The following is a 15,972-nucleotide window of genomic DNA, read 5'->3' as shown; positions in this document are numbered from 1 at the left end:
GGCTTTCGAAACTCCACCACAGAAGAAAATGCAACACTCCGCAAATGGCTACAGTTTATTCCAAGAATTGCTCTTAGATCAATAATCCAAGTGTGTGCAGTATTTCTCGGCAAAACCACCCAAGGTTCTGCATACTGCACTGGTTTATAATTTAGGATGAATTTAATTTCATGACTCAACAAGCAACACTGAAACATAAATGACCACTGAGCCATTAAAAAGACAGTCAAAAGGTACAGAACAGTCACATATTCTAGGGAGAAGGAGGGGAAAAGCTTTTCTGCAAATTCGGCTACTTGGTAGCTTTTGATGATAAATATCTGGTTTAGGAAAATAATACCCCATAGCCCCTGAGCAGACAATATGGTTTCAAATATCATTATAATCAAAGATTCTCCCAACTACAACTGCAGCCCTAACCTCTGAGTCCCTCCTTATTTTCAGCTCTTTGAAAGACAAATCTTAGAATTATTTATATTCTCATGTTTCACGGCTATTCATGCACCCAGTCCTGCCAGTTCCCCTCTTAATTCTTCAGAAAAGGCAAAGCTCAGAATCTTATCAAGCAGGAGTCATTTGGGGGCTCCTTCAAGATTCTTCTGTATATCTTCAAAACCACCAACCTCCCCTTTTTCATTTCCTCATGACCAGAATATTGTGATGGCTCCTGGCTGGGCCCCTAGCCACAGGCTGTCCCAACACCAATATACCCCACAAAAGCAGCTCAGACCATCCTCAGTATCGAAGTCTGTCCTACATATTACTCATTCTGTGGTTGATAATGAGATCTTTGCTCCAAAAACCTAAACTCATCAGCCTGGCCTTTGAAATACTTGCCCAGTTCCAATCTTCTCAGCTGCCTGCGTAATCTGTCCTCCGGGTCTTTCCCACATTTGCTCTGTGGAAGCCACTTCTACAAACGTATCTGCCATCGTGGCTGCACTGAGGTCATGGCTGATAATGACGTGGGGTAACATGCTTAGCACAGCAAGGGGCTCAGTGGGTGTCAGCTATTGTCAGGGATTTTTTTGTTTTTTGTTTGTTTTCCATAACACAACATGAGCTTCTCCAGGAAGAATCTTCATGGCTTACTTCATAGAGAAAAAAGAGACTGGAGTCTCTGTAACATGCAGCAGGAAGCCAAAATATGGCTCTTCCTAGCCTGTGGCCAGTCTAGACATTATCATGATTATTTCTGAATAAAAATATGAGGCAAGACTTACCTCTCCATCAACATTCTGCAGACCATACTGCTCACAGATGGAGACCAGCTTCTTTCGGTTCAGGTGACCATCACGGGTGATCCCCAAGTCTTCACAAACCTCCTGCAGTTTCTCTTCTATCCAGTCTTGGGGAGCAGAAGACCCACTCTGTGAGGCATTCAAGTCGTCTGGGTTCCAAAATCTTAACTGACCTGAAATAAAAACATCTATTGTGCTATGCACAAAGGAATTGCAAAGAGAGAGAGCCTATCCTCAAAGAAAATTGTGCTTTTTGAAAGTCAATATTACAGGAAAGAGACTATCAATGCGGATTCCATTTTGATTTGAGTCTGCAGTTCACATGAAATAGAACCACAGGTTCTTGGGCTGCAACTAGAGTGAAGAGGCACCTTTTTTTCTACACCATGCAAGAAATACCTCCTGCGCAGGCATACCAAGGTTCTAGGTTTGTTTTATTCCAACTGAAAGCAAGCACAGGCTTAAGGCTTCGGTGTGACTGGGGGAGAAAGCTAGTTGAGAGCCAGTCCAGAGAGATTTCTATGCCCTGCCCCAACTACAGCTACCAGACGTCACTATTGCCGCTCTTTCTAGTTGAAGCAGTAGAAGTGCTTTTACTGAGAAGGAAATGATTTCATGATAAGTATCATAACATAATCATAAAAGTCTCAGGATTATCCTGTTTCCAAATCTTTACACCTTCAAATATTCTGCCCTACAGACAAACCCACTTGAAAGAATAAGTGGTTGTAAATTGCACGTTACTAATCATTTAACATTAAGGATAGGTTTTATTTGAACGCTTAAGGATCAGACTTATTTAAAAATCAAAATGTATTTAGCCTCTATTCAAAGTTCTCACTTCAAGGTAAATTTTTCACTTACATGTTAGACATTTCTAAAGTCATTACTCAATCATGAGATAATTACTGGCACAATTTTCTGTGCCTGGAAGAACCTTAGGAGGCTGAGAAGTACATTTAGTGCTACCCTTACTATTTATTGAAGAAATTAAGCTCATTACTGCTGTGTCTTTCCAGGTTAGAGACCTAGAGAACACACAGTAATTACTCTTAAGTGAAGTTTCGCCAGGGTAGCCTGAGAAGTGGGAGAAGGTTCTGGCAGCTGAACCACAGTGCCATCTGCTGGCCCCAGAAGTTCAACATGTTCTGTGGCTTCTTCAATCCATCTGAAACTTGTCAATGGGTGCATTTTAATAGGTCTCTATTTAGTTTAGGACTGCTCATAGATTAATTTCAAAGTTTGTTTAAGAGTAACTGACCCATACGTAAAATTCCACATCTTAGTTGCCATACCTTGCATGAGGTTAAATGCTAGGGTTTTAAAACTATGAACTTTCCCCTGGGAATGAGTATTTTTTATGGCTGTTGTTCTCAGGGTTACTTCTTAGCTGGCCTCCAGCAAGCGAGGCTGTTGGGAAGAAGGTTGAGAGCTGCAGGAAAGGGGGTGTGGAGTCTGAGTGCCCTGCGACCGGCAGAGCCCGACACACACTCGGTTCCTACCTTCTGCTTCATACTCCTCACTGCGTTGTGTCTTCCAGTGCTAGAGAAGGCAAGAGAAGATTAGTGTGTTAGTACATATTCAGTCTTTCCAAGATCAGAACACTCCCTGGCTCTGAAATCATCACCTGGGTGAGTCACATGACTCAGAACCCTCCAGGTGGGCTCTCCTGAGTCAACCAGCCAATCAAGAGACTCAAGAAACACCACAGAGCCGGCTGCACTATTTCACTAGGGATTTGCCTTTTGCATTTGCAAATTGACTCATTCAACAGCAAAGCCTATCACAGCCAATAAAACAAAGCCAAAGCAAATATTCAGAATCCATCAACCAACAAAAATTCATACCATGCATTTATGAATTTGTTCTTCAATGTGTACTGGGTGCGAGGTATTATGGTACATCTTCAGAATACGACTATGAACAGAACACATTTCTTGCCTTGAGAAGTTTATATGCTAATGAAGACATGCACACAAGAACACAGAAAGTACAATATTGTAGCATATTAAGTGTTACGATGGGCAAGTTTTCAAAATGTTAATGAGGGTACCTAAATGGGACCCTCCAGACTCGGGAGATCAGGGTAGACTTCCTGAAAGAAGCAACATCTAAACTGAGGCCTGAAGGGTGAGCTGGAGAGAGCCATGTGAAAAGGAAGGAGAAGCCACTGTTTGCCGAAGCACAGAGGCAAGAATGAGCCTAGTGTGTCTGTGACACAGTGAGGAAGGAGACAGAGATACAACCCAAAACAGGTAGGCTAGAAAGCTCAAGTTAAATAAAATATATGTTACCGGTAAATTGCATTAGAAGCCGTGAAAATTACCTGAACTGGACCATCTTGCCCATTGTGCTGTGTTACTACTGGGTCTTTTTCAAGTCACAGCACACATTTGTAATCCGTGTACTGCATAAGAGCACCCAGCCAAGGGCACAAATCAGAACAACTCCAGCCCTTGCTCCACCGGCCAAGCACAGCACAGGTCTACTTCCGGTCAGTGGCAACGAGTAGGTTCGCGGTGGCCTTTGGCTGGCCAGCGAGCCGCCTAATCACTCCTGTTGGGAGGGTCTACAACCATCGCAGGAAACCCTGTTGAGAAACGGGGTAGCCCCCCTTTTGAAAGCTGGCTGCTGTCTCAGCAGAGATCCAACCTGATGAATGAAGCTGCCTTTGATAACAAATACCCAGCCCTTTCTCTGTGATGGCTGAACTACACAAGACGATCTGATTTCTTGGGATTCTAAAGAAACGCAACAGGAAAATACACCTGATGAACTCGTCTCCAAGAGCTTGGATCTCTCATGGCAAACAGTGCGCCACCCAAAATCCTTAGCTTGAATGCTGACTTTCGGTATCTCATTCAAGCCGAGACGAGTTGAGGTCATCTACTTCCTTCCTCCCCATACTCACCTATGCTGGTCCTCTCCAATTAACTAAAGGACAGCGATCTCCCAGGGTTTCACAGTTGCATATTTTACTTAGAAAGAGACTGAAGCTAGCACCAGAGAGTTTCCCCGGTTCTGCCACACTATACTGAAACTCCAAACTGACGATGCTGAGATGGGTCATTCTTGCCATGACTCGAAATGCAGAAGTTCACTATGACTCCTTCAGATTGCAACCGCAAGTCGCTAATACACATGGTAGTTATGGAAACAGAATTAGGGGACAGTGTGATTTTTGCTTGTCTGTGATTACAATTTTAGCAGTCCACATTTCCTCATAAAGACACAGTGCCAACCTGGTGGATGTATGAGGCACGGTGGGGGTACGGAAGGAGCAGTGGGGTAAGCAGCCCAATGTACAGTTTTTCTTACACTATTGGTTCTGGGCAGAATTCAACCGTTGTCATATGAAATGATTTAAATCAATAAAGCCCCACTAATAAAAGCAGCCTGCCTGTCTGTCCCAGCATATCTATTTCCTCACCCACAGAGCGAAGATTTAAATTCTTATACTACTTTGGCACCCCACATTGTGAAAATTTATTATTCAGCATATAAGTTGGAAGCACCCTAAAATGGAATCCCTTAAATCCACCTAAAACAAATAAAATGGGTTTCTGTGATCTAAGAACCACCGTTCAAAATAAAACCTACTAAAATCATGAGAAGGGGACAATTTTTTAACAGCACAAATGGACAGGAAAAGTAACAGGAGAATATGCATCATCACTGGACCCAAACAAGAAAGGGAGCCCCCGCTAGGATAAACAGATGGAAAAATGCAAACACACACCTTCAAAAAACCCTTGGTAACAACTCCTAACATAATGAGGTGCGTACAGTGACAGAAAGGTTTGTTTCTTACATTTGCTCACCTCTCAATTCACTTTAAAATAGTGAGCAATTAGTTCAGAGGTGCAAGAGGCTCCAATATACTGTTTCAAATATTTTATGAGTCTATGGGACTGGACGCTTGTATCTGATTCACTTCTCAGGACAGTATTCCCTGCTGCCCTCCTTCCCTGATTCTTCCTCCTAACTAATAAGAGTGTGGGGACATGGGAGCCAGACTGCCTTATCTACTGAATTTGGCCTGGACACATTTATGAATTGCTTTTGCCTCAGTTTCTCCATCTACAAAATGGGAATATAATAGTACATATTTCACAGAGTTGGGCAGAATGCTTAGAATTGTGCTTAGCACATAATAAGCACTATAAAACCTTATTTCATGTGTTTATGTAGTACCTATTAAATTTATTTTGCTAGATTTTATTTTTATTACCATGTTTAAACTTAAGGCGTTAAATTGGTGGCCCTGGGAAAGTATCAGTTATTCATATAAATTTGTAAGAAAAATGCCAAGTCCAGCAGATATGCAAAGAATACAGACAGACAATTCACATAAAAGGCAACACAATTAAACAAATATGGGGAAAGACTCATTTCAACAGCAAAGAAGTATAAATTAAAACCAAGGAATCACTTTGTTCCCATTAAATTAGCAGTATTTAAGACAGGAGTCCTATTACCATCAAGGTTATGATTTAAAATAGGCCTGTTAAAATGTTACTGGTAGCGATGTGGATGGACATTACCCTTTTAGTAAAGAAAATTGCTTCATGTTTGAAAGCCATAAAAACGTTCATACTCTTTGACCCAGTAATTTCATATGATTTCTAATGATAGTAAAGTCAAAGGAAAAAGGCATATGCATAGATAGGTACATTTAGCACTCTTTGTAAGAGTACAGAAAACAATTTAAAACCCTCAACAATGGGGCACAAACTACAATTATACATCATAATGTAGTCATTAAAACTATAATTATAAAACCATGTAGGAGACGGAAAAATATGAAATGTTAAATGAAAGACCGTAACAAAAATGCTCTCTATACTATGACTGCCGCTGGCAAAAATATTTATACAATAAGACAAAGACTGGAAGGAAACAGACATAATCAAAATTGGTTCATTTGGTTGAGGGAATGTGGCAAACGATTATATTTCCTTTGCTATTCTAGACGTTCATGCAATAGGAACAGGTCCGACCTTGCTATTTCTTTTACCCACCTGCCCTCAAATCCTCACCAAATGAATTTCCTATGTCTGTGATGTCTGCGGCCTCGTCCTGCCCTGTGACCTGGGACAGAGGAGGCCTCGCAGGAGGCCCAGGTGCGGTTCCTGCTGGTGCCTCCTGAGCTTAGCGGAGTGCGGCAAGATCAGGGACACTGGTCGGAGACCCGAATGGGGGCCTGAGACCAGGACACCCTGGAGGTAGCTTAACCGGGTGGCATCAGGTTCAGCCCCGCCTTCTGAAGCCCGGGCAGCTCAGGCAGCTTATACAATCTCACACAAACTACTTTGGGCACGCGGTGGCGGGTAAGGGAGAACTTGTTAAAAAATCGCTAGGGTGACAGTCACGCACAATTTCTCCCGTGGCCCTGTGTAAGAAACCTAGATCCAGCTAGGACCAGCCTTCTAGAAGCAGCAAACTTAGGCTGAATGGCTGTAGTTTCATTCCAAGACCGCTTCAGTTGGAGATGGGGTTTGCTGCCCAGAAATGTGCTGCGCCCCTCCCCACTCTCCACCAAGGGTCCGTCCCTTTAATAAGGGGGAGGTAAGCACAGGGTGGCTGAATGTTTGTTATTAAGTTGCAATTTCGAGGGGTGAGTGGGTAGGGGAGAGATTCAGTTCATTCAATAGCTCAGGGGCAGCAGGAGGGGGATGTCAGGTTGGAAGGCTGGGGGCATTAGATCATTGGCCTACTAGAATAGCACCAATAAAAGAAGGCATCATTCTGGAACAAGGTCTTTTCATTGCTGTTGGTTTACCCAGTGCAGTGAAAGCCTGGCAAGGCAGGTGGTCTCTGAGCACAGATCAGCCATGAGCATCAGAAGGGAGGTAATCTCAAAAACCTTTGGAAAAGTCGGGGAAGAAAGGAGGGACAATTGCTGGCATGTGTTCTCGAGACTAATTCACGAAAAAGGGTTCCATCACCTCGCACTGGAGAAATGGTATTAATAAATGTTTTCAAATCATTCTGTGGGACTTCAATTACTCCGCCCCTGGAGGCAAAAGGGCAGAGGGCGTAAGCACAAGGGCTGAGCAGAGAGACGGGGTTAAGTCTGGCTCTGGCACTCTGTGACCCCTGGGGTACCCGGCTTGGGCCACAGGCCCAAGAACGTGCAGGCATATGCCTGGCACTTAGAAGTGTTAGCTACTGTTATTAGTTCAGCCACAACAATGATGTGGTAAGGATCTGGGCTCCAGAGCTGGACCCCGCCCCCGGCCCCCCCCCAGTTCAGTTTCAGCCCCACCACTTCCTCGCTGTTCAACCTTGGACTCGTTGCTTAACTCCCCGCCTGCCTCGATTATCTCAAAATGCCTGCCTACAAAGGTGTGCTAATATTTGGAACGCACTTAAAATGGTGCCTGCTACAAATTAAGAGCTAAGTGTCTGTTAAGTAAATCGGTATTACTATTACTGCTCCTATTATTTGGGTGTCCAAAACTAGGACAAGGGCAGAGAAAAGAAACAGCAGATAGACCAACGTCAGCTTTAGGAACAAACCCAAAAGAGACTCTGTAGAAGCTACGGCTTTGAACATGGTTGTTGTGATGAAGCAATCAATTTCTGATTCAACTTAGGAGCGGGCCTCCCTGGGCACCCTCCCCATGGGCGGCAGTGCCCTGTGGGTGGCCGCAGCCGGCGGGGGCAGCCCGTGCTTCCGTATCAGCATGACCAGCGTGCTGGCCCACAGCCCCACTGAGAGCAGCCGGAGCGGAGAGGGTCAGAGGTTGCCTGGCCCCAAAATGGCTGCTACCAAAGGCAGCCCCCAGCCCCCCTCGGGCAGACAAAGGGAGCCCCGCACCCACTCCGTGGGCTGTGCCTCTCCACGTCACACTGGCAACTGTGGCTGGCGCTCTAGCTGTCCTATGGCTGGGCCAGGGTGCCCCGCACATGTGGGCCACACCAGCGAAACTGCTTTCGGAACGCTTTCTCGGGAGGGCCTCCTGCTTTGCTGGCCTGCAGAGCAGATGGCCTGAGCCTCTTGCAGCCCAGGCTTCCAGCCCCGAGCCTGGGCCCGGCGCGGCCCCCGCCCACAACAGCCCAGTCCCAGCCCCCACCAGTCATCTGCTCCAACGCAGATCTCGCGCCCTGCAGAATGTATGGCTAATTAAAACGATTATGGGGGCACACACGGGGTTATTCTTTCCCAGCAGAGGTGGCTGAACTGATCTCAGCAGCCTTAAGCACGTGTTTTGTTTTGTTTTCTTCTTCTTCTTCTTTTGAAAGGGGAGAGCTTTGCAAGCCCAGAGGAGGAGGAAGGAAATCTACTGGGATAACAAAGCTCCCCAAACAGAGTTGTAGTGTCCATTTGATGAGAGCAGTGTACTTAGCTAAGCCCAGGAAGTCTCTGGAAAAACACACACAGAAATCAGTTTAGAAGAGTGCCTATAGCCAAAACTTAAGGACTTTTAAAAATACGGCATCTATGGCATATTTAACTAATAGTCCTAAATATCTATAAAGCCCTTGCTCTGAGCCAGGTACCGGGAGCCCAGTACGCCCAGCAGGGCCCCTGTTTCCGCAGGGACACACCTCCTGGGACTTCAGTTCGTTCCTGCCACCCTGCCTTTGAAGGCACGCCAGGCAATGAAGGCCTGACCGCCCAGCTCCCGGTCTCTCCGCTCCGAACCCAGAGACAAGCTGCTCCGCTGCAGGTCTGTCATGACCAGAAAGCCCATCAGTTCCTTTATCTTTAAAAGCAATTAAAAAATAAAAGCAATTAAAAGCTACAAGTAAGTCCTGGGGACAACAGGAGTTAATGTAGGATTTTTAGCGGCACACGCATTTAGATGAGTCCTGCTACATTGCCAAAACGCCTCTGGGACTGCCAGTGTGAAGAAATGCTGAATTTAAAAGCGTTTGAGCCTTAAAGTCTCCTCTCATACCAAGGCTGGGGGGTGCTCTCGGTTCACTGGATTCTAAAGTCCCTAAAGAAAGGGATTTTTTAAATATATCTGCTCACCAAATCTTACTCATCAGAGCTGCTCTTGGTGGATAGTGAATACCGCTTTTCCATTTGGAAAATATACCTAATGGTATAGTTGGAAAATGTTACTCTTATCATTAAAATTAACTAGTTAATGTTTTTATTTGTTGTCTCTTTTATTTTCTAGTTAGAGAATAATTACTGGAAATTGTTGACCTGGAAGGACTTGGGGGGGGGGATGGGGCGGGCTGGACGCCAAGGGCATTCCCTCCAGGATCAAGTCAGGAAGGCTTACCCAGGACAGCAAAGCCTCAAAGTCGGAAAGCTGTGGTCTGCGTTAGAATGAGAGATACTGTATTAGCTTTGAAGGGACTTCTTTACATCACTTTCAAGTGGTCTATAATCGTATCTTGAATGAGCGTTTCATCTCTGGGAATGGCCAAAGGGTCTAATAGATTTAAGAAAAAGAAAGGGAAATGCTGAAATTCCATTAATAAGAAAAGCTATCCTGATGATGTCACGTCGTTTGATGGAAGTAAATGGCATCAGGAATGAGACCACTTACTTTGCCAAAGACTAGAACAAGAAAATCTAATGGGAGGAATAGGTACATTTCAGCTACAAAAGTCTTGGCAGAACTTCGCTCCATTATTAAGAAGCTTGCTCCAGCATCAAATATTTCCTCCATACAGTATAAACGAGGAATTCACAAAGGTTAACTGTGAAGTTAGGCCTATATGAAAATGAACGTTAAGGGGACCAGAAGTCAGTTTCCCAGTGCGTGGCAAAGTCTAATTTTCCGTAGGGTAGTAAAGCCAGTTTGGGGGGTTGGTTTGTTCGTTTTTAGTTCTTAAACCCCACCCCCCCACACCCCTTCCTCCCCACACAGTCCCGACACAAAGCCGTGATTGCCCATCCATTGTTGAGCACATGAAGCAACTGGCTTCCACTTTTCTCTCAGGCCCTCACTTAAACTGCCTGGTTTTGGCTTACACGACGATTGTCTATAGTGGGAGAAATCATTGTTTAAAGCCTCCTGCTCTCGATACTAATCTTACTAGACCTGCTTTATTCCCTGTGGAGGAAAACAGTTAACAAGGTGTCCCCTGTTTTCAACGAGGGCAGAAAGCAAAGTGGCCCTGCTTTATAGTCACGGAACCACCTCGCCCACCAGGTCTGAGGAACAGACTGGAACTGGGCATTAGTTTTGTTTCCTACTTCCACCTATCCTGAGAAGAAAGCACAAAATTAAAATTCAAGGTCAGTTCAGTAGCTGCTGCAGGTGTGCATATAAAAAGAAAAAAAAAAAAAAGTACTCTTTGGAACCTAAAATCTCACTTCTGTTTCTTAACCAAGTAAAGCAAAAACAGCCATGAAAACGGTCGCATTAACCACACCTTATGCTGCAATCAAGAATGTGCCCTTTGTTGGTCTGGATTTTCAGAATCGAATGTCCAACCGAACCGCCTTGAGTGATAATGATCCCATAAAAAAAAGAAAAATCAACCACTTTCCTTTCAATGCCACCTGAGAGGTCAGACTCCCAAGAGAATCCATTTGCCAGATAAACACACTAAATTGGAAGGTGAACGCGTATATCAGCCTGATGGTGGAAACTACTTGTCACTTGTGAATTAGCACATTCTGCTTCAGGGTTTCCAGATGAAATTCTGAAATACACATTTTAGTGCTGAAAATTTAGGATTATAGGTCTTTCCCCATGTGATGGCTTTTCAGGGCCTTGTGAACCAGACATGGTAGGGGAGGCATTCTTAATAGCTAGGTTGGAGATTTTCTGTTTCAGCAGGAAAGAATCAAATCACTGGCATAAAACAGGAAAGAATTAAATTGCTGGAATAAAGCTGAATTGAGAAGATTAAAATGTGTACAATTTTTATTAGTTCAACATATATGAACTGAAACATCAAAAGCCCCTCCTAACAAGGTTTACAGTCATATATTCCATTCAGAGGATGAGGCCAAGGTGGTAGAGCATTAGGTACCACATAGCAAGCATGTGCGTTCTTACCCAAGGCACCACATCCCGGTGGTGGACCAGGAGTGGTCACGAGAGGGATTCCAGGTAACGAAGCAAGCCGGAAGCTTCCCATGGGACTTACATTAAAAATAAATTTAGTTGCTTGAAAGCAACCTTTATAATGGCATCACTCCCATCTGTCTGCATGTCTATGTCTTCTTGGATGGGAGGCAGGGCTGGAGTTACAAAGAAGTACATCTACAGAGTATTACCTATAATTCTGGTCGTACATATGGGAGAAGGCCTCCCAAATAAGGATGCAGAAAAAAATGTTGTGAGCCACTAATCCAGGAGCCGAGGAATGAACTGTCAAATCCATAGCAACTTCCCTATTATGGAACAACCCTAGAAGGAAGGGAGGTGGGGGGAGTTCCTGTTCTATCCCTTCCGATGACTGTCTGCTCACTTATCCCTATAGGAGGAGTTCTTAGAAGGAAGCAAGCCACGCCGGGGACACTTTTCAGGGGTGTTTGCGACACCATTCCATTCCGTTGCCCATCCCTCTCCACATGCTCAGATAAATAAAATAACAGATTCATCCTAGGGCAAAAATTGGTCTCCTGCTGGGTAGCAACAGATGGGCTTCTCTACTCCATGTAACTTTCGACCACAAGTTCAGGTCCTTTCACCTTCATCAAAAAACCAGCAAGTCACTTGAGGGAAAATCAGGCGTGTCTGAGAGCAGCAGAGACTAGACTGCAGTCTAAAGACGAGCTAGGATTCTCACCTTTCCCTGAGCCAGCACCCAGGAGTCGAAGGAAACCCACAGTCAAAACCAAGAAGGCCCATCCCCGGCTCCCCAGCTGACGACTCCTTGTGAATTATTCACGTCAGGAGACAGCCCTCCCTGCTCCCTCCTTCAATATTGCCCAGTGACACGGACATGAAGTATGAGCCACTGGTAACAAATACACCCAAGAAATAAATTTTTAACAGCCAAGGGCAGGAGACAAAAGGACCCCAGGCAATCTAAAGGGGAAAAAAGGGAGCCAACGGAAGAGTAAAGAACTCCTGACAGATTCTCAAATGCTTATAAGTTAAGACTAAATAAACCCCACAGGTTATTAAGAACATTCTCCTCCCCTCAGTGCCCAAGTGGGGGCCACTCTAGAATAAGGAAGATTAGCGGGCACTCCCAAGAGACAAGGGTACTTCTGGTGCAAGCTCGAGCTGCCCAGAGCATGAGTTCTGCTGGCCCACGAGGCCCTAAATTGCTGAGGCTCCTGTGGAAGCGGCCAGGAAACAGGAATGCTATCCTGACACGACAGTGTGCCGTAAGAGCGACATCCCGGGGAAACGATGGCACTGGACTGCACGTATCCGTGAAGGCAGTGAGTGTGACGTACGGACGTGGCTGCGACACAAAGCCTGGACGGGCCCTTCGTTGACAAGAGGAACTTCAAACACATCACACGTGCAGCTCTTGATGTTTTAAAGTGATGAATCGCTTTGAGAACTGACTGGCTCAATTCAGCTCACAAAACACTTCATTTTTAGGCAAGAAAGCATCTGGATGACCTTCGGCTTGAGTCCACCTTCAGCAATTTTAAAAAGGGTAAAAGGGGGTGATCCAGTGCCCCTGTAAGGCTTTTGGGGGCAGGATATACAGACTCACAAAGTCGGGTCAGTAGGGGTCCTCCTGGAGAACAGACATGGGGAGAAAGGGCCCTTCTGGGCCTCTATTTGCTGTTCTATTGAGAGGGGCCCTTGAGCACTAAAGCTTCTATATACAGTGTCAGAAGGTCTCACCTACGAGGTTCTGGAGGGGTAAGGGAAGTGGTAGTACAAGGCGGGGTGAGCGCGTGTGAAATGGGTCTCCCAACGTACCCTTTTACTAAGACACAGCAGCAGGATTTTGCCCAAACTCAGGCCTCAACTCTTATCTTTACCTACACATGAGCCCAAAGTCTCACTTTTAAACAGTAAATCTCACTGGAAGTCAGTAGATAAAACAAGGATATAAGAAATAAGCTGCCAGCAACAAAACCAGCTCTGCCCAAGAACTTTCTGGGTACCCCCCAGGCAGTAACTAGAAACTATCTTATCAAAAAGTAAGTAATCACTTTATTTCTTAGCACCAAATAATAATGCCCTGGGTACTGAAAGTACTTGGAGAAAGGAAATACTAGACTTAAAAGTGTTTCCCACATAACAAAAGCTTACCCCCTGAAGTGTTGAGAAATATTTTAACCATTTTTCCCCCCATAGAGAAGTGTCTCAGATACATTCCACACTACTCAGGGCTATAAAACAGACTAATGTGATAAAATGAGACCCGTCCTGACAGCAAGGTAAATATGGACACAGCAATAACTAAAGTAGGAAAATTACTCGCATCTCTGAAATTGGATATGCACAATTTCTGTGCACGTAAGCACATGCGTTTTCCTGGGGAAAGGGCCCGATCTAAATCTTCACAGGGACCCGAGAAAGGGTCTGCAACTGACTGAACCCAAGAAGAGAAGTAGCCTCTGCTTCCGGACTGATCAGCCCCGTGCTGTGACGTCCCAGGCAGTAACTTCTCTTCTTTGCTTCTCATGGTCTTTCTGTCTTCAGCTGTCACCTCTCACCCATGACACTCTTACACCATTTTGGGGGGGTTTCTATCTTTCTTCTCTGCCTGCTTTTCTTCCTCTCTTCTCGCTCACATGTCTGCCACTGTTCCTTCACTTCTGGTGTGAGGACAAGTAGTCCTTATTTTTTTTTTTTCCTGTAAAGATTTTATTTATTTGAGAGAAAGAGAGTGAGCAAGAGAGAAAGCACTAGCAGGGGCAGAGGGAGAGGGAGAAGCAGACTCTCCTGCAGAGCAGGGAGCCCCATGTGGGGCTCGATCCCAGGACCTTGAGATCATGACCTGAGCTGAAGGCAGATGTTGAACCAACTGAGCCAGCCAGGTGCCCCCAGGGACTCCTGATCTTTAAAACAATGATGGGAACTTCTTGGGATCGGCAGACCAGTCCTATGTCTTCTAGATTGCAGTATTATGGCTGGTTTCATTTCTGCTTAGCACCTGCGCTCTTTTCAGTTACCTTTGGGTTTGTGGGCGTTCTGCAAGGCTAAAGATGCTAGATGTCTGACTGCTGGGGACCTTATTGGAGCAAGCTTCCTATGGGCTTTAAGGAGCTGAACATGGGTGTTAGCAATGAACACATGCGCGTGCACACACACATGCACACACACCTCCATCAACCCCCAATCGACAGACCACTTTGAGAAAGCTGAGGCACTTTGTCTCTTTCCCAGCTGGTGTTAATATCTGAAATATGTGCACCCCCAGTCTGAGCTGGGATTTGCAAGAAATATTTAGAGCTTGCTCAGCACGGCATTCTCGACCATGTTCTATAAATGGCACGCTGGTAAATGAGCCGTGAGGGAAGAATAAAGAAAATGTTACTGCTTCTCCTTTGCTGGTAGATTATGGCGACGTGCACAAGGAAAAGCAGGGAGATGAGCGAAGCAGGCGAAGCGGGCTGCTGGAGGCCAGGCAGGCCCGGGTGCCACGCACCCACGAAGGAGAGCCGTGGCAACTGCTGAGGCCACAAGAACCAAGTCTGAAAGCTGCTTTATGCTGCCACGAAAGACAAGGCACGGCTCTCAAGATGCCTACGCGCGCCACCTTCCTCTCGCACCTGCCACGGACGCTGGTTTATGGATTTTGGGGCGCCGGGGGGGGGGGGCAGGGGGCAGCTTTTTACACAACTAAAAATGGCGGTGCCATGAGGAGAGACATATTCCCAGGAAGTGCCGGAAGTGGCAGACCCCAGATGACGTGAAAGTAACTGAATTGTAAAATATATAAACATTAGGCTGGCACAGAAATGTCAGCTCTCCAGAAGCGGAAACAGAGATGAAAACATTCAAACCATAGACAAACTGGCCATATCTATACACCCGAAGGGCAAGTACTAAGATTGGCAAGAGAGAGAAGCCATGACCCCCCCCAGTTCTCCTGTCCCCACGCCACCACCGTGGGGGCATGTGGGGGTCTCCACACCTCTGGCCCGGGAGGGCGCTGCCTGTCCCATTCCTTACCTCGTGGCGGTCACCGGCTGGGCTGTGTGAGGGCCGAGCTTCTTCCTCTAGGGGCTCAATCTCGGCAAACTCTTCCACGGATTCTTGAAACTCAGGCAAGGACCTTCGTCCGTAACGCTTGCCACCTTTAACATATTTGGGCTGAGCTTCTAGCGAGCAGTCTAGGCAAGGAGACAAGAGTTGAGGCCACATTACATGACAGACTCAGCCCTTTAGCTGACACTCACAGCTGTCAGACGCAGCCTCTTATACCAGCCCCAGAATAAACCACCACCGTTGGCCAGTTGTGCTGGACGTGGGTGGATCTGAGCCGCCAGGTCAGGCGCAGAGCACAGCTTCTCATTCGGAATGACTGACAGCACCCCGAGCACATCCCTGCATCCCACGCGAGAGATGCGATGGTGGCAAGACGAGGACAGAACTAAGATCAGGCTAAAGCCAGCTGTCCTATTTGGTCTTCTGTTTATGAAGCTGGTGTCTTGCAGAGAGGGGAAAAGGGAGAGGGGGAGATCGTCCTGACAGGGAGACACACTGGAGGAAGTCTTGGAGAATAATGCTAAACCGAACACCACACCCGCACCGTTAGCATTCACACAGCCCTCCTGTACCTCAGTGACTCCTTTGTGAACCATCCCACCTTCTGCTCCGTCAGACAAGCAGGGTGACAGAACAAAGAAACTGACACAGTGGATCCTAATAAATGAAGGACAGCT

The 15,972-nt window shown here is 46.0% G+C and overlaps 1 protein-coding gene across 1 annotated transcript in view; it reads right to left on the bottom strand.

Annotated features, from left to right (window-relative positions):
* Nucleotides 1-15,972, bottom strand: part of NIN (ninein) — a 97,436-nt gene that overhangs the window by 50,854 nt on the left and 30,610 nt on the right. Inside the window, 3 exon segments of the mRNA XM_034992762.1 lie at nucleotides 1,224-1,414; nucleotides 2,744-2,783; nucleotides 15,260-15,420. Of these exon segments, the coding sequence (XP_034848653.1) occupies nucleotides 1,224-1,414; nucleotides 2,744-2,783; nucleotides 15,260-15,420 (392 nt within the window).

The sequence above is a fragment of the Mirounga leonina genome, unplaced genomic scaffold (assembly GCF_011800145.1).
Source record: "Mirounga leonina isolate KUSES-001 unplaced genomic scaffold, KU_Mleo_1.0 Mir_82, whole genome shotgun sequence".
Classification (NCBI taxonomy): Eukaryota; Metazoa; Chordata; class Mammalia; order Carnivora; family Phocidae; genus Mirounga; species Mirounga leonina.
The sequence above is the reverse complement of the archived record's forward strand: the minus strand, read 5'-3'. Positions and strand labels throughout refer to the sequence as shown.